The sequence below is a fragment of the Gymnoscopelus microlampas genome (genome assembly GCF_963454915.1).
Source record: "Gymnoscopelus microlampas genome assembly, chromosome: 20".
NCBI lineage: Eukaryota > Metazoa > Chordata > Actinopteri > Myctophiformes > Myctophidae > Gymnoscopelus > Gymnoscopelus microlampas.
In genome coordinates, this window is record NC_139957.1 from 36,163,659 (window position 1) to 36,186,868 (window position 23,210).

At 40.1% G+C, this 23,210-nt stretch overlaps 2 protein-coding genes and 1 long non-coding RNA gene across 8 annotated transcripts in view; 2 read left to right on the top strand and 1 right to left on the bottom strand.

Moving 5' to 3' along the window:
- Positions 1-23,210, top strand: part of LOC311035924 — a 176,266-nt gene that overhangs the window by 147,842 nt on the left and 5,214 nt on the right. The gene's annotated exons all lie outside the window — the stretch shown is intronic.
- Positions 859-14,164, top strand: syf2 (SYF2 pre-mRNA-splicing factor). Its single transcript, XM_084044242.1, has 7 exons — positions 859-893; positions 2,128-2,226; positions 3,113-3,238; positions 7,492-7,609; positions 10,002-10,092; positions 10,772-10,870; positions 11,905-14,164. Exons 1-7 carry the CDS (start codon positions 876-878, stop codon positions 12,068-12,070), a joined length of 717 nt encoding a protein of 238 aa, XP_083900368.1. The 5' UTR covers positions 859-875; the 3' UTR covers positions 12,071-14,164.
- rsrp1 (arginine/serine-rich protein 1) lies at positions 17,333-22,106 on the bottom strand. 6 transcript variants are annotated; one of them, XR_014599780.1, is made up of 8 exons: positions 21,889-22,106; positions 20,789-21,126; positions 19,999-20,222; positions 19,677-19,855; positions 18,850-18,979; positions 18,469-18,579; positions 18,081-18,158; positions 17,922-17,976 (listed from the first exon to the last, which is right to left on the bottom strand). XR_014599780.1 is itself a non-coding variant. In XM_084044241.1 (6 exons), exons 2-6 carry the CDS (start codon positions 21,115-21,117, stop codon positions 17,812-17,814), a joined length of 975 nt encoding a protein of 324 aa, XP_083900367.1. In that variant the 5' UTR covers positions 21,118-21,126; positions 21,889-22,106; the 3' UTR covers positions 17,333-17,811. The 6 variants fall into 6 exon arrangements, 1 of the variants encoding a protein (XP_083900367.1); XR_014599777.1 differs by having other exon boundaries at positions 17,906-17,976; positions 18,081-18,579; XR_014599778.1 differs by having other exon boundaries at positions 17,906-17,976; positions 18,081-18,582.

Genomic DNA, 23,210 nt, shown 5'->3' on the forward strand with positions numbered 1-23,210 from the left:
AAAAGAGCAGCAAAAGTTTATCTGAAACACAATTTTATACAATATAGAGGCGGTCCCTGCTTCATCTCTCTCTCAGCTAAGGGGTCCTTGGCCTGAAAACGTTGAAGACCCCTGACGTAAATGGTTTGCATCTTTTGGGTCCACTTGTCCCCTCGGAGGGAAGGGTCGCTGCAAATGAATACAAAGTTATTTGAGCGATCGCCTTTATGATAAGATGAAACATTCCTATCATGATGTGAGAGTGGTCTCTTCCAGGATGTCAATGTCCCCATGCATCCACAGGGCACGTGCATGGGGTCCCCTTTTTTTCTCTCTCTGCATGAAATAAGGATCTCCTGTTCCACTCCCCAGTCCAGATAGGGGCGGTAAAATACCTCTAAGCTGGTTTGCCAGTCGCCAGTAGGCCCTCAAGAAGAAGAAGTAGATGACGCTCGTCATTGCTTGAACTTCCGCTAGCGTTGCCATGTCCGCTTATTATAAGCGACTTTAGGCTTGTTTTTCTGTAAGGTAAGCTTGTAAATAATTACTAGTTAATTGCGGGTTCCTGTTTTTTGGGATAGTTTCTAAAGTGCAGTTGCTTACTTGGGCTTGTTTCCTTCTGTTGTTTAAACCACGTATTTGCACGTCAATGACCCCTAAATTAATTTGTATTAGTAATTTGTGTTGATTAAAATATGTTGTCCACAATTTTACATTTTCTACAAGATTTTTTTTTGAATAGCAGATCTACAAGCTCACAAGGTGACGCGTTGTGAGCTTGTACTTGTAGATTGGCTATTTTCAATTAGCCTAGTTGCTTCTTTTGGGCTTGTTTTCATAGACCTGGGTTGCTTATTTCTCTCGCAAAATCTGGCAACAGTTGTCATTCGTCAACAATGGCGTCCTGCGTTGAGGTGCGTACATTTTAACGATTCGTAAAGTAGGAATAAATCCACTTATTTGGGGGTATTGGAAACTTGTCCTCACCAAATATGACTCGTATGGCAGAAACCGTTTCGTATAGCTGAGGGAAACACCGATTGTAGTTGTAGTTCTTGTCGTGACTCGTGTTTGTTTATTATTGTGCTAAGCTAACGTAGCTACATGTAAACTAGTGACTGGTGTGTAGCTTGTTGTTAGATGCTAACTTTGGGTAGTTATGATTACACGCCATTATGTGTTTATTTTGCAGTGGTGGTTTAAGTACTCACATTGTGTGCTTAAATAAAAGTACCAATACTGCAATGTAGAAATAATAGTAAAAATACTAGTAAAGTAAACGTCCAGAATTCACAATTTACTTGAGTATAAGTACAAAACTATTGGCATCAAAATATACTTTATGTACCCATTATGCAGTCATGTTTTTCAATTTTATAGGTTTCAAATGTATAAAAATCTTTTGAAAATAGCCAAAGTTTATATAGGGTTGAAGTGGTTAATGTATGTTTTGTAATAATAATCAAAATCTACAAAGTAACTAAAGTTGTAGTGGAGTAAAAAGTATAATATTTGACTCTTGAGATGTAGTGGAGTAGTAGTAAAAGTATTGACATTTGGAAATACTTCCAGTAAAGTAAAAGTAGCTTAAAAAAAGTACAGTACTTAAGTATATTTACTCAGTTACTTTCCACCACTGTTGTGTTGAGACATTGTGGGATTTATGTTTCGCCTCTCACTGGGTCATGGAATATTAGTTTTATTATTTTATCCCCCCAAAACATAATTAAAAGAACATTATGAAAAGATATAATTTTGCCAGCCAAGATACTTGGCTTCATAAAAGTTCCAGGGGGTCCCCAGCAAAAGTGAACAAAATCATTTTAACCACTATTCATTTATATGTTGGCTAATCTAAAATAGCAGATCTACAAGCTTGCAGATCGCTACTTTGTGCTATTTTTGAAGTTTTTTGTTTTTAAATATCGAAAATGTTTGGAAAACTTTGAACAATTATGATTTTATTTTTTTAACATAAATCAAAAAAATACTTGGGGGTTCTCTGGCACACAACCTTTTCAGATGGGGTGTCCGCGGCCAAATACATGTCAATTTGGGGGTCCTTGACTTGAAAAGGTTTGAGAATTACTGCTGTTATACACTGACTAATAAGTACATTTACTTATGATAACTTTATGTTGTACTCAGGAGTCTGTCTCTGTTGCTGATGAGGAACCGACAGGAAGTCTGGCGTCTGAGAAGAGAGAAGCAAGACTCAGAAAATTTCGCGAGCTGCACTTCAAACGAGTGAGTCTTATGTCTTTATTTTATCCGACTGCCAGCATCTACCTATATGTTTTTTTTGGCCTATACAAAGCAGAGCAGTCACACAGCAGAGTCAAGATGACCTGTGATAGGACCCCAGATGTACTCATGAATGTTGTTAAACAGTCTTGTTTGTTGCAACACAGCCTCTCCAGATGTATCACTGATACAAACTCATTTTACCATTGTTTTATTACTGAGGATTTTAGATTAGACCTCAGTGGTAAGCAACATGGTGTAGATAGATGTACCTTCTCAATGAAATTCAGGTGTTGTAGCAGCAACAGAAGTAAGCATGGAACACAGGATAGATGCAGTTAACTGACTTAACTCATTCACTGCCACGGAATTAAGTAATTCCTCTGTTCACTGCCCCCCTTGCCAGCGAAAAACAGCGATTTTACTGTACCTTTAGAAAAATCATGGAATATTCTCTGTGACCTCCTTCCTCACGGATATCGGTTCATTAGAGGGAAAAAAATGTCAAAATCCTCCATTCCAGAGCTATGGCCGTTTGAATGTGAATAAATCTATCTCAGGAATATACATTCAAACACACTATCAGCAGTGGATATAAGACTGATATACTTATATTTTTACAGTGTCAGCCAGCCTTGAATATATGAACATTGATAAGTATAGTCACAATCTATCAACAATGAAATGGTTACAGTAGTTATCCGTGACAGGTTTCTGTCATGGTTCAGTCTGCCCCCCAGTAGTCCATGTGCAAAAGTGGACAGACTTGAATTCACTGGTTAGAATCCAAGTTAATTAAAATGCACCAGAGCACTGTTTTCAACAAAGGAGGAATACTTACCATTTATTATCTGTTGTGTGTCCTCTCTGTCGTTTTTTTTAATTGTAGAATGAAGCACGCAAGCTGAATCACCAGGAGGTCGCAGAGGAGGACAAGAGACTGAAACTTCCGGCCAACTGGGAGGCGAAGAAGGCTCGACTGGAGTGGGAACTCGCTGTGGATGAAAAGAAAAAGGTGCTTATTTTGTTTTTTTCCTGTTTCTTCTCTAGTATAACATTTTTGATATTCTTTTTAAATTAATGTCCAGGGATAGCAGATGAAAATTTGCCTTGTTGAGACTGCATTATGTAACTTTCCTCTTCTACCTAGATTTCAACCCAGTTCGGGGCTGATTTATTTTACCATTGAGTTAAGGCAGGTACACATTGCAAGACATTAGGTCCGATATTGCTGTCGCCGACATTTTTTGGCGCTCGCCGACAAAACCTCCCGACCTGACGCAGATCGGCCTTTGATCGGCGAGATAATGCTCTGTGTGTGTGAAAGGCTCTGCGACCCGATGTGGCCGCGATTCTCCGCTCTGCGACGGCTTTCCGACCGTTTTCAGATATCTAAATTGTTAGATATTCATCTCTGTCTGGGACAGGACAACAGACAATATCATACACTATGAACGGGGCTGCGAGCACCTTGCAAGGAGATGCACGCTACAGCCAATGAGAGCACATTACAGCCACCGTGGCTATTAGGGGAGCGTCGCTGGACCTGACCACAACAAACAGTCCCTACCGCAATATTACCGTCCAGTCCTGTAATAAGTTAACATTATAAAACAAAATGAGAAAGTGAGCGAGCCTGGTGGGCTGTTTATTTTAGAGGAATTGTACAGAGAGAGAGAGACAGAGAGAGACAGAGAGCGAGAGCGAGAGCTCTCTCTCTCTGTGTGTGAGCGTGTGTGTGTGTGTGTGTGTGTGTGTGTGTGTCGTTGTCTGTGTTGCCAGATTTTGCGAGAGAAATAAGCAACTAGGTTTGTGAAAACAAGCCCAACAAAAGCGACTATGAGCACTTTAAGCCTATATACAAATACATTGGATACTTGAAAATAGACGATCTACAAGCTCACGTTGTAGATAGGCTATTTTTAAAGAAGACATTTTTTTGGGGGGGGGGGTGGAATATTTACAAAATCCACACAGATCTTGAATGGGGGTCTATGGCACAACATGTTTTCAGGAGGGGGATGTCTGCGCCTCTGTGGACAATTAATTATTATTATTAATTTGGGGGTCCTTGCCATGAAAATGTTTGAGAACAACTGGTTCAAACAACATTAGGAAACAAGGCCAAAAAAAACAACTACACTTTCAAGCAACTTTACAGAAATACAATCCCAAAGTCGCTTATAATAAGCAGACATGGCACTGACCGCTTCTGCGCTCTTAACGAGTGAGAGAGCGAGAGAGGGGGGAGAGAGAGAGGGCCGGGGGGAGAGGGAGAGGGAGAGAGGCATATCACGGGATACGTCGATTAAAATGAATTGGAATAAACACAAATGTATGTATTGGGTCTGACTCTGGAGATAGCATCCTAGTGAACTATCCTACAGTGTGTCAGCCCTTGTCGGGGATCAATCGTGTTGGGAAGACCACAACGATATTATGACAGCCGATTTCAAGAAATAAACTCCTGCAGTGTGTTATGCTTAACGATCAGATGACCCCCCGACCACTTTAAGGTCCTGCAGTGTGTACCTGCCCTTAATAGAGCCTGCCTGCTTGCTCAGGGGATAAATTTAATCTTGACCTTCAGGTCAAAATTAGCGTCAGATCCTGTGTCTAGGTGAGACATGAGACTAAATGTCTCAATAGAAGAGCAGTGAGACAAAATACAACCACCCCAATTGTATAAGTTATACAGATTGGAGCAAATTACATTTTATTTAAAAAAAAGTGACATAATGCTCTTTTAATCTGCAACGCAATGATTGGGAAATTCTGGGCCGATACCAATGTTTAAAATAACAATTTGGCCGATGGCTGATTGTTTTGTTTTTAATTCATTCACCCTTTTTTGCCAGGTTAACAAATAAATCTTCATTATAAAAAATAACTGTTTTAAATGATTTAAGTCCTTCATCACACTATCTTTGAATAAGCACAAATTCAGTCATATAGATTTACGAGACAACAGAAATAGGCCACTGGCATTCATGATTGTCATCTTATTTTCCCATACACTGATGGCAGTCAACAAGCCGATACCGAGGTTCGTCATCAGGTCATTCCCATCTGGAACATTTACATCAATAGTGATGAATTAATGTGTATTCGAGCCAGACCGATATTCCGGATCTTATTATTATTGGTTTGGCTAATATATTCGGCCATTATTGGACTTTTTGGGCACCATCGGTATCAGTAATTATGCAGCTGATTGTTCACCACTTCAAACCTGCCATCCCTATTTTGGGCTTGTTATTATAGGAGAAATATTTCAAATGTTTTCTGAAGATTTCGGAAATTGCAGATCTACAAGCTCAAAACGTCAAGCTTATTGTGTTTATGCATTTCCTTGCGAATAAGTTAAATGTTCTCAAATAGAAACTTTAATCAATTCCAAGTTTTTCAAACTGATATGAAATTTTGCACATTTGACAACACATTGGTCAAGACATGGGTAATCGTCGGCATCGGACCCAGGAATCTGGCATCGATCGGGCTCTAAGGTGTATTGCCCCTGCTAAATAAATGTATAAGGCAACTCTGTGTTACTTACGTTTTCTTGGCCAGTAGTTCTCATTGTGGGAATCCATGAGTGTTCCATGGGGTCCTTATCTAAATTAATTATTGTTATCAATATTACATGTACAAGTAGATACAAGTACAAAAAAACAGAGAGCATACAATTTAGGTAATTAGCCGAGGTTCTTGCCCAGAGCGATTTACAAGTGTGAGACACTAGTCATAAAACAACATGGTATAGTCACATAAATAGAGTGCAATGTAGTGCCTCAAGGAAACTAGGATACCAGGTAAACTTTGAATCATTGAAGTATCACGCTAATAGATGATACTTCAATGATGGAAAATGTTAATTTAGTGGTTTTGTTGTTTTAACTGATATATTTATAGAAGTCTGCTAGTCCATGAGCACTAAAATGGCGGACCAGCTCTACTAAACTCAAAACAAATTTGTTTATGTTAACATTGGATTTACAATAAGACAAATTCTTGGGTTTGTCATAACTTGTAGAAACTTTTTTCCTACTTGGTCTTAAGGTTGTCATGATGTTTTAGCATAAAAGTGATTTAATAAATAACTGAGGAGGAAATGGAAAACATGTCAAATGTAAACCATGTGAGCTGCTTTGAATGAGCACTGTGTCCAACTCCTTCTTCTAACTGTTGCATCAAAAACTTTGATGCCTTTTCTCATCTGGTGACAGTTGAACTATCTGTCAAATACAACAATACTTGCTTTATTAGAATCTCCCCTTTCAGACAGTGTGTGGAAAAGCAGGGCACATATGTCTCCAGTGTTTGTTTTTTCAAAAAACCATATGTGCAGTATATTACCACACTGTTTCAGATCTCTCTAGTGCTGATATATGCACATTCTGACTGTGAGATCCTCATCAAAAAGTACACAGAGTTAACCACCTTGAAATGTGGCGTCAAAAATACACTATGATCACTGTTTTTTTATGCCTTACTTTCTGTCACATAACCCTTTAAGACCTGGAACGCATCTGTGTCACTCTTTGATTCGAGCTAAAAAACATTATTTTACACTTTGGCGATTCAAAAATAGCAGATATACAAGCTCATAGCACGGCACCGAGTGCCGCGCTACGAGCTTGTAAAAACTTGATGTGTGAAAATCTTTGAATATATATTATTTTAAAGCGAACACTTTTAACACAAATCTTTGCTTCTGGGGGTCCCTGGAACAAAATGTTTTGAGATGGGTGTCTGTGGCCAAATGCATATAATTTTGGGGGTCCTTGACAACGTTTGAGCACCACTGATATAGAACCATTCAGTTTACTGTTGGGATTTAGAAGACATTTGTAGAATCGGCCTCAGGTCTTAAAGGGTTAATGTGTCGTAGTACTGTAATTAACTACAAGTCAAGTCGGTTATCTGGTGTGACCGGGGTCACACATGGACTTGTGTTATGGGTGCAGAAGAGACTAGTGGCTTAGCCGGGTGATACGGACACCCGAGACGTCGAGCGGTCTTTGACGCTGCACTAGCAACTCTTACATGTTGCCTGTCAGCTGGGGTGTTGAACATTGAGGAATTGGGTGTATTTTACTATTTTCACTTGTGCTACGTCCTCCCGTTTGAACTTGCTTTCACTACACTAGTGTGCGGGGATATTGGGAATTGGCACAACAACTGAAAACATTGGGAGAACGACTAAATAATAAAAAAGAAAATACACAGACACGTGTAAACTTTTAGACGCCCTTTCTGTGTATTTAGGACTGTGCAGCTAACGGCGAGAACTACGACAGAGTGAAGCTGCTGGAGATCAGCGCTGAAGATGCTGAACGGTGGGAGAGGAAGAAGAAGAAGAGGAACCCTGACCCTGGATTCTCAGGTGAGCGTCATGCTGGTGTCTTCTATAAAGAGGACAATGCAGTGGATCAGTGTACCGTACCGTACCACCAGTGGTATTCAGTGGTTGGAAAAGCACTATCATTTTTGTTTTACTTATGTAAAAGTATCAATACTGCAATGTAGAAATACCCTGTTTTACTTTTTAAAGTAAAAGTCCTGTAATCAAAATGTACTTTAGTAAAAGCACAAGTATTGGCATCAAAATATACTTGCCTGCTTGATGATGGCAAAAATCGTAATCACAATATTGAGATCACGATTATTTAATACAATTACTCATTGACTCTGGAAACATCAATGAAATAAACAAGGGTCTTTAGTGGATTATCTTGAGCTTTTCTCAGTTTTTTGCTACTTTATTGTTTGGTCATAGACCACTTTGTATTTGAATTTCAGATGATTAAACAAATTGGTCAGATTGCCTTGTGGTGCAGAAACCACCGTGTCTGACCAAAGGCTCTCTTTCCATCATCTTGGCTCGAGCTAGAGCTGCACGATTATGGCAAAAATGATAACCATTGTGAGATTATCAAATTAATTAGGGGCACAAACAGCTCCTTGGGTGTTACAGCACACACAGACCCATTTAGTTACTTACTGTACTGCTTCCATACACATGCAAAAGACAGTTAAAAACACAGTTCAGTTTAGTCTGTGCAGTGGCAGCAGGCTTAGTTCTTATTCAGGAGAGTAAGAACTTAAATATGTTCCGTCTGTAAAAACAATCACTAGAATCTAGTGACTAGATGATTTTTTTTATCCTAATAAAGCAGGTTCTTCTTGACTTTGAAAATCTTCTTTACTGCGTGTTGTAAATGTAACGTTCAAAGTAGAGCCGCATCAGCAGGGCCGAGATAAAAAACAATGGCCCCAAAAACACAGCAAACTAATATTTGAGGCGTGAAGCTTTCAACTTTTAATAATTTGTTTATGCTCACTGTATAGTATGGCCTGTGTTAGGAACAGGAGTGCCTGACTGGCATTTTATGGAGGGCCGAACGCACACCGCTTTAAAGGAAAGGGGTGTGCTGGATTTATAGACCACACGAGTGCCAATAGGGTCATTACGAAAAAATATGTGCCATTGAAACAATAATCGTTTCATCTGAATTCTGGATTATCTTGTCATAATCATTGGAAGCCAAAATTGTAATTGAATCGAAAGTTTGATTAATTGCACAGCCTTACAATAAACTAAAAAGCTTACACATGAGTGGATCTATAATTTGTTTTACACAACTTACTGAAATGATGTAAACCAATGGCTTCCTGAAACCGAATGCTTTGGAAAATTGTCAGCAGTAATATCTAGTATTCTGTGTCTCGTAGCCAGACCATCGTTGTGGTTGACATAGTTATGGCTTATTCTATTATAATTATTTTATAAACATAAAAAACATAAAATGATGACTTGTTCACCCACACTGATGGTGTCATGTTCCGGTCATCACCTTATGTGATCGATGGTTCTATTTAGCAGTGGTTCCCAAACATTTTCGCTCAAGACCCAAAAAAGAAATCTGACGTTTTCCCGGGACCAAAACTAGTGAAAATAGCAGATCTACAAGCTCACAACGCACCGTGAAGCGCCGCATTGCGAATATTTTAAAATAATAATTAATGAAAACATTTAGCAAACAAAAAAATAAAGGGATATTCACTCGTGACCCACAAATGGGTCGCGACCCACTGTTTGGGAAACTCTATAATCACCTTTTTTGCCGTTCAATGAGATTTTCCATGCACCGTTGGTATGGACTTCTGAAATCCTTTTTACACAATTGTGTAGACACAACAGGAAATAACGGTTTGGACAAATCACTATTAGATCAGGACTCCTCTATTTCGGGCATGGATAACACCGCTGTAATGCTTTAGAAGTTCAGTCCTTCAGTTTAGCAAACTGTAATCTAATACAATTTAGTTTTGAGGAAACGAGTGGTGTAAAGTGATTGGATTATGCTATGCCTTGGTACCTGATTGGTTAATAGGGCGCTTGAAGGCCTGCCATGGCAGTACACAGTGGAGAGATGGTACCGTCACTTTCCTACAAAAGCAGCCATGCACAGAAGAATACTGGTTGCGTGTAAGAAGCCCTAGGGATATTAATCATTTTCAACCACCGCCAATTTAATCTGCTGAAAAAAAAGGATTGCAGCGTTTCCCTAAATATGGCTGCCATCTGTTGAATCAAAACCCCTCTGTGAATTTAACCCTCTGGGGGGAAAATTATCACCAGAGCGGCTTGAAGAGAGGGGTGATGGGGTGCCTCTTCATCCTTTCCTAACCAGACGCAGGTTGCATGGCAGAGCCTTGTGTCTGCTTGCTGTTTGTTCCGCTAATTATAACCTCTGTCCTCCGCTGGGTTGCAGGTTACGCCGAGGCCCAGCTGCGACAGTACCAGAGACTCACCAAGCAGATTAAACCAGACATGGATGGGTACGAGAAGCAGAGAGAAGAGTGGTAAGCGATGAGCCCCTCCTGCCCCCAATACAAAGACTGTCCCCTCTTCCATGACTGTACAGTAACAGTATCACCCTCTCTTTGATATTCTCTTTAGCCGGGTCACAAAACTTAACTAAATAGGAGGAACTAATGTTCCCCTGTGGGCATTTGTAGAAACTTGTGAATCCTCCGCAAAGAGGCCTTTTAAAGATGATCTGTGTAGACATTGGTGCCATAAAGCATATTACCGTGACATTTTTAATTGAGTCAAATGAGCTGTGAGCGTTGGCTTGCTGTAATCGCCCATCACATGCGCACAAAGCATTCCCTATGTGTTTTTAGTGGTTTGCCCCATCCCCTGCCCGTGGCTTGGTTTTGACATAGTTGCCCCCTCTCCCATTCCCCCAAATCATTTAATGTTTTTCAGAGCGTTAATGCAAGGCATGCGCTCAGATGAGTAAAGATGGTCATAGTTACAGCGGGTTTGCTCACATCAGCCAAAGACGGGTTTTGAGCCCGCAGGTTTTGAGCATTTAATGGATGCCATACGTAGAACTGTGAAAGCCACATAATCCTGCCTCTCTTCGTCACAATGACCGTGGGCACAGTGACGGGATCGGATGTCCGGCTAAATGTGAATAATGGTAATCGAACCGGTGATTTATTGATGCCTCTAATTTCTTTTGAAACGCCACAGTGGGGAAGACTTCCACCCCACATCCAACAGCTTGATCCACGGCAGTCACGTTCCCACCAAGGAGGGCATCGACCGCATGGTGGAGGACGTAGAGAAACAGTAAGTATAGCTCAACACACACAACAAGAGACATAGAGGGAGATAGATCTTCTTCTCTCACCACCTCCCGTTCGATTCATCCCAGTCCTACATGAGTTCCATTAATGGTACAGTAGAGTCTGGACCACAGACAGTGACAGGCAGACATTTTGTGCACTTGGCGACAACAAGGCCTATCTGATCCCACTAATTATGCCCCCGGTATGGAAGCCCAGATGGAACTAGATGATGATGGATCCACTAGCATCTATTGGTGCTAGAACACTTTTTTTCTCTCTACTGTCTTAATGGGATGCTTCATTGAGTAATGAAGCAATGGGATGCTTTATTTTCAATGGACATACAAAATACAGACATATAAACAAATTATAAAACAACAAAACAGCTCAGCCACAACATTCATAAAATAAATTGAAAAGTGTATAAAGATAAAGCAAGAACATGATCAAAGGGAACACCTCCCGGTCATCGACAGCTTCCCAACAAGGAAAGGAAAGACAATGTATACAGTAATTCAAGATAAGCGAAAACACTGGTTATCAGTGGCACAAGGACACTAGCGGAGTCAAAATGTGTGGTAGATGGTTTGAAAATCATTATACCATAGTAAAAGAAAAGCAAGCAGCGATTGTATAGAAGTATTTATCGTGGGTTTAATTAATTACACCTTTAATTTCCCTTGCCTTTCTATGAGATTTGTTATATTTAAGACAGTCTTAAGTTGTATGTTGAGATGTGACTGTAGGATATTAGTAAAGGCTTCTGCTGCTGCCAGGGTATGACGCACAACACTGCTTTGAAGACACAGTGAATTGAGACTGGGAGCTCACAAATTAACTATTTTCCTCTGTGTGTGTTCATTCTGCTGTTAGTTTCCCCATTAGGTTTTTTTTCTTTCCATTGCCACGCCTGTTTTTCCAATTAAAATGACTACCACAAAGTTATTGCCTGTGCTGATGGTGAAGTATTTTGATTGGATGAGCCACTAGGCTTATCGTTTTGTAAAATCCTCCCTCTTTGTTCGCCATTTGCAGGATTGAGAAGCGCGCCAAGTATAGCCGACGCAGGGCCTACAACGACGACTCAGACATCGACTACATCAACGAGAGGAACGCCAAGTTCAACAAGAAAGCGGAGCGCTTCTATGGCAAATACACCGCAGAGATCAAACAGAACCTGGAAAGAGGCACAGCTGTCTAGTGGGACCGGCAGTCTCAATGGACACTCTCAATGTAAATTGTATGTTTTGTCTCAATTTAGAAAGTTTGGAGGCATTGAACGTATTGGCCATTGCTCTAGTCATGCATTCTATGTACATGGGTTAGGGTTATGTATTATGCGTGCATGACTAGAGCATGCTACTGTAGTTGTAGTCATGTGTTCTATGTACATGACTAGAGCGTGTTGCAACTCAAGTCATGTGTTCTAGAGCAGTGGTTCTCAACCTGTGGGTCGGGACTCCCAGGGGGGGTCCCCCCATGATTTTGGGGGGCTCCCTAGATGACAGTAAAATTACCAATTTAAGCCTTTTTAATACCTAAAAGAAAAAATACCATTACTACATCAAAAGTATAACAAACTATACTATAAAAACTGGTCAAACATTGGCCAAATTTTCAAATAATATAAGAAAGAGCAGAGGCAACATTTTTGGAAATAGCTGATCAAGCTCTACAAGCTCTATTTTCACAATATTTATCTGTGGAACAGAGTCAAACTAAATGTAATGCCTCGACTCCTACAATTCTACGTGCTTGTCAGGGTGGGGGGGTCCCCAGTTCAAATATTATTTTGGGGGGTCGTGGCCTGAAAAGGTTGAGAACCACTGTTCTGGAGCACGCTCTAGTCAATTCAGTGCCTCTAAAATTGGAGAAACATCGGATTTTATGTAGACATGCTTTTCTTTTTTCTTCTCTCTTTTTTAAGTATACAGTTCCTCATTTTGGTGCTTGATAGAGTAACAACTGACTGATACTGAAATATCAAGGACTTATTATGAGGTAGTTATCTTTAACCACTTAAGCCCTATTTTCAAACATTTTCAAAAGATTTTTGAAAATAGATCTGCAAGCTCAGCGTGTTTTTTCAACCCCCCCCCCCCCAAAAAAAATAATGACAAAATACGGCGCCAGGCTTCAAGTGGTTAAATTGTATTTTCTATATTTTAATGTTTTTTTCTGGTCATTTTCATCAATGCAGAGGTTAGCGTTTGTGTGTGCAGAGCTGTTTGAAGATGTCCATAGATTGGTGGCCCTTACTTAATGTCCCAAGATTTGTGTACAAAACGGCAGTCACCCCAACATCCTTGATATGAGTCCAAGAAACCCTCCCCCCCCTCTCTCAAATAAAACCACTTTAACCAATGCGGTTATCTTGCAGACTTATTGACGTTGCTGTGGGATCGCTGCGTGCGGCCGACCGACACACTAAGCGTGAGAATAAAACACACAGCTATCATTAACCTCTAGGGCATGCGGCATGTTGAGCAGAAAATACCAACTGAAGAATGGATTAGTGTAGATGCATGCGGAGATAAGGCACAACAATTAAGCAATTCAATTTATTTGTTATCGCCCGCATCTGTCTTCAGCCAACATGCCCCAAGCTGCTACATGAGCAGGGGAGGCTTGTGACCTGAGACAGATCAAAGAGAGAGACAACAGATTCCCATGCCATCTTTTTATATTCGCTTACAGTACTGCTAGCTGTCCATACTACAGCAATATGGTGCCCTCTGCAGGATGGAGTGGCATACACACCTTTTCTCATAACGTGGGCGTGGGGATCTGCCACACCAACAAAAAACATTATGGTCTGTGGAATGTGCAAACTGAATGATGGTGTCCTAATTTGAATTAGACCCGTTATGTTTGTCTCTAGATTAAAGAATGTGTTATGGATAAGCCTCATGGAATATGGGAATAAGCTGGGACAGTTTAACTTCAAAGGCTAGTGGTGACAGAAGTTGTTTATGTTTTCCTGATATGGTGGAGGGGTGGCGTATCAAATAATGCCTTTGATATATGATTCTTCTCTGGCACTGTTGGCAGATGAGTGGATTAACTTTTCAGGTTCATGATTGTTTGCTTTTGTAGTTTTATCTTATGAGCCTGGGGGCTTTGGCATGTTGGCTTTCATTATTAGAAGATCCAGAACACTCAATCTTGTCCCTATAGGGCGCCTGGTACTGTTCACCACAAAGTGTTTCTACTGTAGTTGCTTGCTACTGTTTGCCTCGTTTAAAATACACATGAAAGAGCTTTTTTTTATTCAATAAAGGTGATGAGAAACTGATCAGTTAACCAGATTACTGGGTTTCAGTCATGTTGCACCTTAAAGAAAAATAATGATGATTTGATAAGAACGTGTCAACTTGCAACTTCTTCCTTTGATAGACACAATTATTGTTGTTAAATTGTAAAGGTCAGGCCCTTTGATTTTAAAATACAATTCATGTGATGAGCTCAAATAGATGGTCTCCATGGCATAAAGAGAGAATGAAACATCAAATAAAGTTTGCCTCTGAGGGGCGACTTGTTGCATTTTTCTCAAGTCAATCTGAAAAGACGTTTTGTGTCTTTAAACAATGGAATCCTTGTGCGTTATTTCCAGAACTGTCCTTTTTTTAGGGGCTGCGCGCACACTCATCCCCCTTCTGATAAAATTACACATGGGAGGCAAATGCTATCGCACCATGTAGAGGCAAGACTCCAGAGTGAGAATTTGTGGCCCGAGGTGTGACTGATTACATTACGCCTGCCCCAAAGCCTGCTGGGGATGCACTAATGAATGCTTATGAAAGCAATTTGAACAAGAAAATAATTTCTGCACTCCCATTTGTCATAGTATATATTACATATTTGTCTCGTTGAGGGTGATGAGATGGACCTGTCTGTCTCCTGGCTGTTCTGATGGAACTACTATGAGGAAATAGTGCTTTAAGACAGTGCTGGGAAGTGTTTGAGTTATTTTACAGTAGTTATAGATGGATATGAAAGCAACTACATTGTCATTTCGGTAAAAGTGGCTATACTAGTCTCATCAATCAAGCTGATTAATTGTGTATGTGATTTACATCTTGGAGACGCAAAGTCTGGCACGTGTTTTGAAACGGTGTCATTTGATACTTTTCCCTGTGACATGGCATTTAAGTATCACACTCAAACATCTTGGGATCAGTATAATTTATTAGTCATCGGAGCGACGCAAATCAATCGAGCACAATCAATCATAAGCATTTTGTGCCGGAGGCCAAGAAGGTGTCAAAATTAACGTTGGTGAAGAGTACCAGAAGCAGCCTTGATGGCACCTATCAGGTTATATCAGGTGACTCAGGAAGAAACATGTTCAAAGAATCGTAGTCTCCTCTGTTGGCAGACGCTTGGCTTTCGTCTGAGTTTACTCTCAGAACAAAGGCAGTTTTCAGTGCACCTGCCGACCCACTGGCTGCATGAAGAGTTAGTGCGACTAGTGCGTGTCTGAATCCTGGATGATGTATGGTGTGTTTGTTAACCAGCATGAAACATGATACAAGGAGTGGAGTAAATAGCTTCGTTTAAAACCACAGAACACGAGAAACCTTGTTGCACCACTGTTGCGGGGTTTGAGGTTGTCATGATGACATAATCATGTGGGACAGGCCCAGGGTCCGTTTGGTTCCATTAGTAAACTCAGTTAAATTAAACTGGATTTTATTGTGTGATTGGATTGGAGGTGGGGAAACTTTTAATTGCTCTACGGCAGTACCCCTCATGAGTATTAACAAGAGCTGTTCGACTATTTGTATTATTTAGAATTCATCTTTACGTTAAGGCATTTAAAATATGATGATAATTAGACTGACATTGACTTTTCATGTCCCTTCATTTGTTCTCAACACTATTACCCTCAGTTGGAGAGCATTTGTGTGAAAGTGTATGTAGATAATGTTAGGTGTGGGTGCATATTTGTGTTGGGTTTGGGTGGGGAGACACAAACGTTGGTTATGGTTCTTGGGACGGGACGGTTGTGTTGGATACAGACCCCCTGGTTAGTGAATAATACTATTGCAATCATGAGGAGAAAGGAAAAATTGACAAATAATGAGTATTTTAAGTGCAGCTGCATAGCTATTGAGATAGATTGAGAAATAAAGCTACAATATTGCCAAATATTGCGAACAAATATGGGACCAGCTATCTTATAGTTATTGATCACATGAGCCCTATTTTATTCTTTGTATATCATGTGATGGTTTAACAGGATAGTGAAAGCTTTTTTTAATTACTTTTTGGCTATTTCCTCCCGCCTGTGATGTGTTGCTATTTTGGGCATGCCATCATATGTGAAACATTTTACTCACTACACCTAGAAAATACTAGACCATTGTTGATTCTCTGTACTTAATTTTATTTTTTTAATTACATTTTATACACAATGAGGAAGTGCTATGCATGAGAATCATTGCCTGCAATGTTGCAATAGCTATGTGTGATAAAACCGAACTTTGATACAATGATGACACCATGTGGTCACTGTGGAGAAGGCAGCTCATTGTTATAGCATGTGAATGTATTATCCACTCTGTGGTTACATGTATGGAGTATATTGGCTCTTATCCTTGTTTATTAAGTTTGTATAATTAGTAACATTCCATTTGCCCAGGAACATATGGCTGATATCAGCCCATAAATAGTGTAAGTTTTTTTTTTGTTCAATTTTATTCTCCGACTTGGCAGGGGGGTTTGGTGAGAGGGTTTGTCTTACAATCTTGCCAAATATAGCTGTAGTGTACATAGCTGAGCCAACTCAATTATAGATTAATTTCATGTGTGAAATTGCAATCAGGTTTTCATACTATTACTAGAAAATCGGATTTGAAAAAAAAAATCGTTTGAGTTGAGTTAACTGCATTGATTGAGCACATAATATACATTACAATGTCCGTCGCCTTGCTAAACTAATGGCCTGTCATTTTCAACAAACTGATCCAAAACTTCTTAATGATTTCACTCAAAATGTTTATAACAAATTATGACTTTAAATATAAATAACACTGTCTGTCAGTTATGTAACATAAGAGATTTAAATAGGATTAAATCAGACTTAGGCCAAAAAAAAATTACAAAATGGCCTATATCAGTAAATAATTTGACCTAAGTCACAAAACCATGTGACTTAGGCCAAAATAGGCTTTTTTTTGGCCTAAGTCACACTAGGGAGTTAGGCCATTATACTAAAAGGGGAGTGAACAGCATGATCCTTTTTAATTAGGAGATGGGCGATTTTACCATAGGTGGCCAGTGTCATGAGGAGCTGATTTAGGCAAAAATATAATTTTCCTAAAAAAATGACTATGCCATTAGTTTAGCAAGGTGACGATGTAATAAATATGATGTTGGAATTTTAACATACATTGCATTATGCCAACAATTCTCCTGAGTATGTTTGTTCAGCAGGTTGCAAATTAGACAGAAACAAGCATCATATAAATAACTTTTATTAAAATCTCAGGAACATGTACAAAGAGGGGAAATAAAAAAAAACATCCCACCTGAGCAAAACCTTCAAGTCATCTTCTCACTTAAGTCTTTTACATCTGAAAAAAAACACCTACCCTGACTTCAGATAATCCTCCTGACTCTGGTATATGTATATACAAGCTATATTACAATATTTAGTGTCCATGTGATCTAGGCAGTGGTTCAGGAGGTAAGAGTGGTTGCCTGAGCGTTCGATACCCGGCTCCTCCTGGCTTCGTGTTGAAGTGTCCTTAAACCCCTTCACAGAAGCCCAAACTTAACCTCCAACTGCTCCAGATGTGCAGGTTTGGTCCCGATGAGCAGGTTGGCCCCGATGAGCAGCCTGTCGGCGTGTGTCTGTGTGTGCGAATGGAACGCACACTGTAAAGCGCTTTGGATAAAGGCGCTATTGAACTGCAGAACATTTAGCCTCTTGCCACACTATCTTGATGTAGTGAGTGTGCGTTTGTGTGACAGAGAGATTTTGCCCGTCGTTCTGACTTGAACCCAGCCGCCGTAAGGCTTCCTGCTTCCGACGTCCATAATGTCCATTCTGGACGTTACCTTTGGGCAATTTGGAGCCACGGTCGGCTTAGCGACAGAGTTCTGAGGGGAAAAAAGAGGGAGAAAACGTATGAGAATCAAGCATTTAATAAAATGTGTCCGTTTGCCAACATTATGAATGTGTCTTCCACAGCAATGGTACTCACATGAATGCTGAAAGAGATGATCCTCCGTTTTGGGGACAGTCTTGGGCTGGCATCGTCCTCGTCAGACTCGTCACTGCTCTGTTTCAAAAAGACAGCAACCAGAACCAGTTAGAAGAGCAGAAAACTCGAGACGGACTGAGCTTTAGCAGTTTGTGAAGCATGGTTAGATTAATGAGAAAAGTAGGTATAGGGCAATCCATAGCTTTCTACAAGTGTTAGCTTCCACAAACTGCAGCTCTCATGCCTAAAAACCCCCACTCATACGAGTACATGAGAGAGGGGTACAACTTTGGAACCACCAAAAGTATGAAAATAAAAATGATCTCTTCTCTGAGTACCAGCATGATGTTGACGCAGGTTTTCAGCAGCACACGCCTTGTGTACCAACCTATCTTTGGCATACGGACGGAGAGAGGGACTTCTTCATCGGTTTTAGCTCTCAGTCACTATAATGCAGTCCACACGCCTGCGGCTGCGATCCTTCAGCGAGTGGAAGATTCTGCTAAATAACAACGACCCATTGCAACGGCATTACGGCAAGCACACATACATTTTCCTATTGGTCAAATTTCTCAATTATGTCTATGCATGTCAAGGGACCATGTGAGGTGTGTTACCAATGTGATACAGAATATATGAATGGCAAACATGTGGCCTACTTCTATAATGATGAATATATACTATAGCATTGATAACAAGAAATGTTTGACATTAAAACTGAGTGAGAATGTTTTGAGATGAATGTTCTAGTGTTTGAAAAGCAATCTACCTCGTGAAAACTAAAAGGCATTGTGAACATTGACAAGATTCATCAAATTGACCTTTCACGCAAACAATGGCTTCACCCATGTCACATGACTGCACTCTTATTCTCCTAATCCCAGGTGCCGATGAGAGATCTAAGAAGACAAGATATAGATACAAAACAGAGCATGTGTTCCCTCAGGGGGTCCAAGGGTTCACTCAACACAAGCACATGAATACAGAACGCAAGACCTTATCAAGAGGCTGATATCAGCAGACAGTTACAGACAGCAGGGTTATGTGACCTAGATTGTGTTGTGCTTCAGTTTCTAGAATAGTCCTAGACAGCTGGGAGCCACTTTGATTAAATGGACATTTTAATGTACTTTTCATTCAAAGTAATTCTCAAAGTGCTACCGAGTGTTATGGTTGTGTAAAACAAACCAATTACAAAATTATTATTTTTTTCAAGTTAGAAAACACCTTGTACTAGCTTATACTTATAGCTTATACTAAAATATATAAAGTTTAGAAAATACCCTGTTAAAGTAAGAGTTTAAGGCCTGTTTCTTTAATAATGGAAATCTTTCTCATAAGGAAAAACTGGATTTCAGAAACAACTATGTTGTTCCTGAATTCACTTTAATCTTGATGATGCAAGTAAACTCCCCCAAAACAAAAATGTACTTCCTGAAATCACTTCACTATAATCTGATGGTGTAAGTAAACTCCCCCCAAAGAAAAATGTACTTACTTCCAATCCTTAAAAAAAAATAATGCATTTTATGATTAGAAGAAGACCTGGTGTAACTGTATGGTGCGTTAATGTTCCATGACTCTAATGACACCCACCTGTGACTGACTCCTTTCATGGACAGGCTCTGGTCTCACCCGTTCCTCAGGTTCTGGTGAGGACGATCGGGAGTCCTGCTCCTCCAGTATGGGTTTGACACTCTCTGGGAGCTCCACCTTCTCCACCCCAAGGATCTTTACAGCGTTGGCTGCCGCAGTTCTGAGGAGTTCTCTCTTTGCTGAAGAAAGATTTTTTTTTTTAAACGTTAAAAATGTAGTCACCACATGCCCTAAGGGCTTTTAATTCTTTAATCGTGACAGTCAACAGACTGGAGGTCAGTCAGTGACACTGTGAATAATGATTAATCCCATCAGTTCTTACCATCTACACTCAAGCTGACGGAGCGGCCTGAAGGAGACCTGGATCTGGAGCGGCTGTTTCTGGAAGCAGATGATGAGGAAATCTTGACCCTGTAGCTTCCCACTTCCACAACCCTCCTGTTGTGTCGTCTCTCCTGGCTGCCGGACCTGCGCGTGGACCGGTCCTGTGAGGCCCTGTAATGACGTGGCGGAGAGCGCCGGTGTCCAGCATGTCGTCGGCTGGACCTGTAGTAGTGTTGATTGAGCAGATGTTTTATTTTAGTTTCAGTCGTAGTCTTTTGAATAAAATTCCATTTAGCTTTAGTCAGTCTTTTGAATATAATTCCATTTAGTTTGTCACATTTTGGTCATCTGAAATGTTTTACTTTTAGTCTAGTTTTAGACTACTAAATAAATACCATAAGATTTTAGTCGACTAAATGATTGGTTCTCAAAGTGGGGTCCGGGGACCCCCAGGGATCCTTGAGGGAGTTCCAGCTAAATGATAGATTAGGAACCAAATGGACCCTTATGGGTCTGTAACTCTGAGAGTGTACAAATGGAACCAAATGGACCCGTTAGGGTCCATTTGGTTCCATTTATACACTCTCAGAGTTAAAATAACATTGATTTTACAATATAAATTGAGGTCCAAGAGATAGAAATGCCATTAAATGGGAGTCCGTAGCCCTAATGCATGTCATACTGGGGGTCCTTGAAATTTAAATTGTTGAGAATCACTGCTAGAGCCATAAAAAAATCTGCTCTTATGGGGGTCCCTGGCATATCATATCAACGAAATGAACACTGACCTGTAGTGGTCGTCACAGCGGCATCGGTCAGCCGGCCTATGGCAGCGCGGGTGAGAGCGGGACCTGGGACGATCGGCGGCGCGAGAGCTGCTGCCGGCCGAGGAAGACGAAGAGGATGAAGACCTGTGGCGGTGCCTCCTGTGGGCCCGGCGGGAGGAGCGAGTTCTGCCCCCGGAGCCGGAGGAACGGCCGCTGCTTCTGGAGCGAGAGCGGCTGCGGCCGGCGATGCTGGACTGGGACTGGGTGTCCTGGAAGCTGGACCGAGAGTCCTGGTCAAAGATCACCTTGATGCCGTCGGTCAGACGAGCATGGGCCATGTCAGTCGTCATCTTGGTCAACTAAAGGGGGGGAAAGAAAATCACATTAGAATTTCAGATTACCGTTACAACATAAAGCTGTGTTAAATGCAGACAGTGGTGTAAAGTAACTAAGTACATTTACTCATTTTACTTTACTGGAATATTTTCAGTATTTTTACTGCACTGCATCTCAGAGGCAAATATTATACTTTTACTTCACTAGGATTATTTGAAAACTTTAGTTACTTTGTATATTTTGATGATTATTATAAAATATGCATTAACTACTTCAGCCCGTTATACGTTTCGGACTTTCGGCCATTTGAAAATAGCCGATCTACAAGCTCACAACAGGTTAAGGGAGAGAGAGAGCAAGATAAATAGTAATCTCCATAATATCGAGGCATTTGGTATTTTCTTTTTAAAGTGACATTTTACTTAAGTGATATTCTTCTATATAAGTATAAAAGCCGGCATAAGATAACGGCTGCTCTTACATAAACAATGCTGCCCCCACGGCAGCTTAGTGTAACTACAGCTGCTGAAACTGGTTCAGACTGGAATGGAAATTTCCACGACGAGGTGGTGTGTCTGGATGAGGAAGTAGCACTAGGCCTCAAAAACGTTCGACGAATCGAATGTATAAACACTGCATTATTCACCAGAAAACCGTACGTAATACGATAACTACAAATCAACCAGATATAGATTAGCATATACATTAACCACTGCCTATTTCATATAATAACTGCATTACAACCGTAATAACGTCGTTACAACCGTAATAACGTCGTTACTTACCAGTGTAACAAAAACAACCAACGTTGATTCAGCTGGAATATTGGAGTTCTTCTGAAAGAGGAATGTATGCCAGAACAAGCGCGATCGAAAGAAGATTAAACTGAACGGTTTAAGTCGTTAGGTTTCACAGCGAAACGTTCTTCAAGATGCGAGGCGTACGTGTTCTTATGTCTGTGTTCGTCGTGGAAATGATGAAGTCACCTCGAGGCGGACGTTGATTCTTATCTGCGTCACTGTGGAAAATTCCACTGGCTTTAAAACGCAACCTGGCTGTTCATGAGGTTCACACTGGCGTAACGTTTGCGCATGATGCCACTTGTTGGTAGCGTTGGTTTCGGTGTAATAAGTGTGTAATTACCAGTGGTGGAAAGTAATTAAGTACATGTACTCAAGTACTGTACTTAAGTACAATTTAGAGGTATTAATACTTTACTGAAGTATTTCCAATATTCAGTACTTCTACTTCTACTAACGTTGAACTCCACTACATCTCAAAGGCAAATGTGTACTACTCCACTACAATTATTTGAAAACTTGAAAAATTATCATTACAAAACATACATTAACCACTTCAGCCCTATATACATTTTGGGGATTTGAAAATAGCCGATCTAGCTCAAAATATTTTTTATACATTTTATACATTTGAAAAATGTACATTCTGCATAATGAGTATACTTTTGGTACTTTAAGTACATTTTGATACCAATACTTTTGTACTTTTACTCAAGTTGAATTCTGGACTTTTACTTGACAGAGTATTTTTTTTACATTTGATACTTTTACTATTATTAAATATTAGTATATAATACTAATAATAATTTAAAACATATCCCACCACTGGTAATTACTGTTATTAGTTGTAGTTGTTGTTGTAGTAGTGGTATAGTTTGTATTTGACAATTGTCAGGAAAATACATGTACATTTACAGATAACGTGCACGTTATCTGTAAATTTAAGACATTTAAGAAAACAGACAAATATACATGTATATTTGTCTGTTTTCTTAAATGTCATCATGCATGCTCTCATTTGAAATAAGCCATTGTGGCTTTTATGGGCGATCCAGTTTAGAGGTTTAGAGGACCTTATGTGTTGTCATTTGGATCCATGTACCTTTTCCATGTCTTTCTAAATAAAGTACTTCAATCAATCAGACTGGATTGTTCCATTGATTGATTCATTGAAGAATAACCTTATTAAGATTTTGCATAGGCCTAGTACAAATCAAGGTACGATTTTACAATGATTGTTAAAAGGATAACACAAAAGCCCTGCAGGGCTTGTTTCCATTGTGATCCTGTATTCAATTCATCGAGAC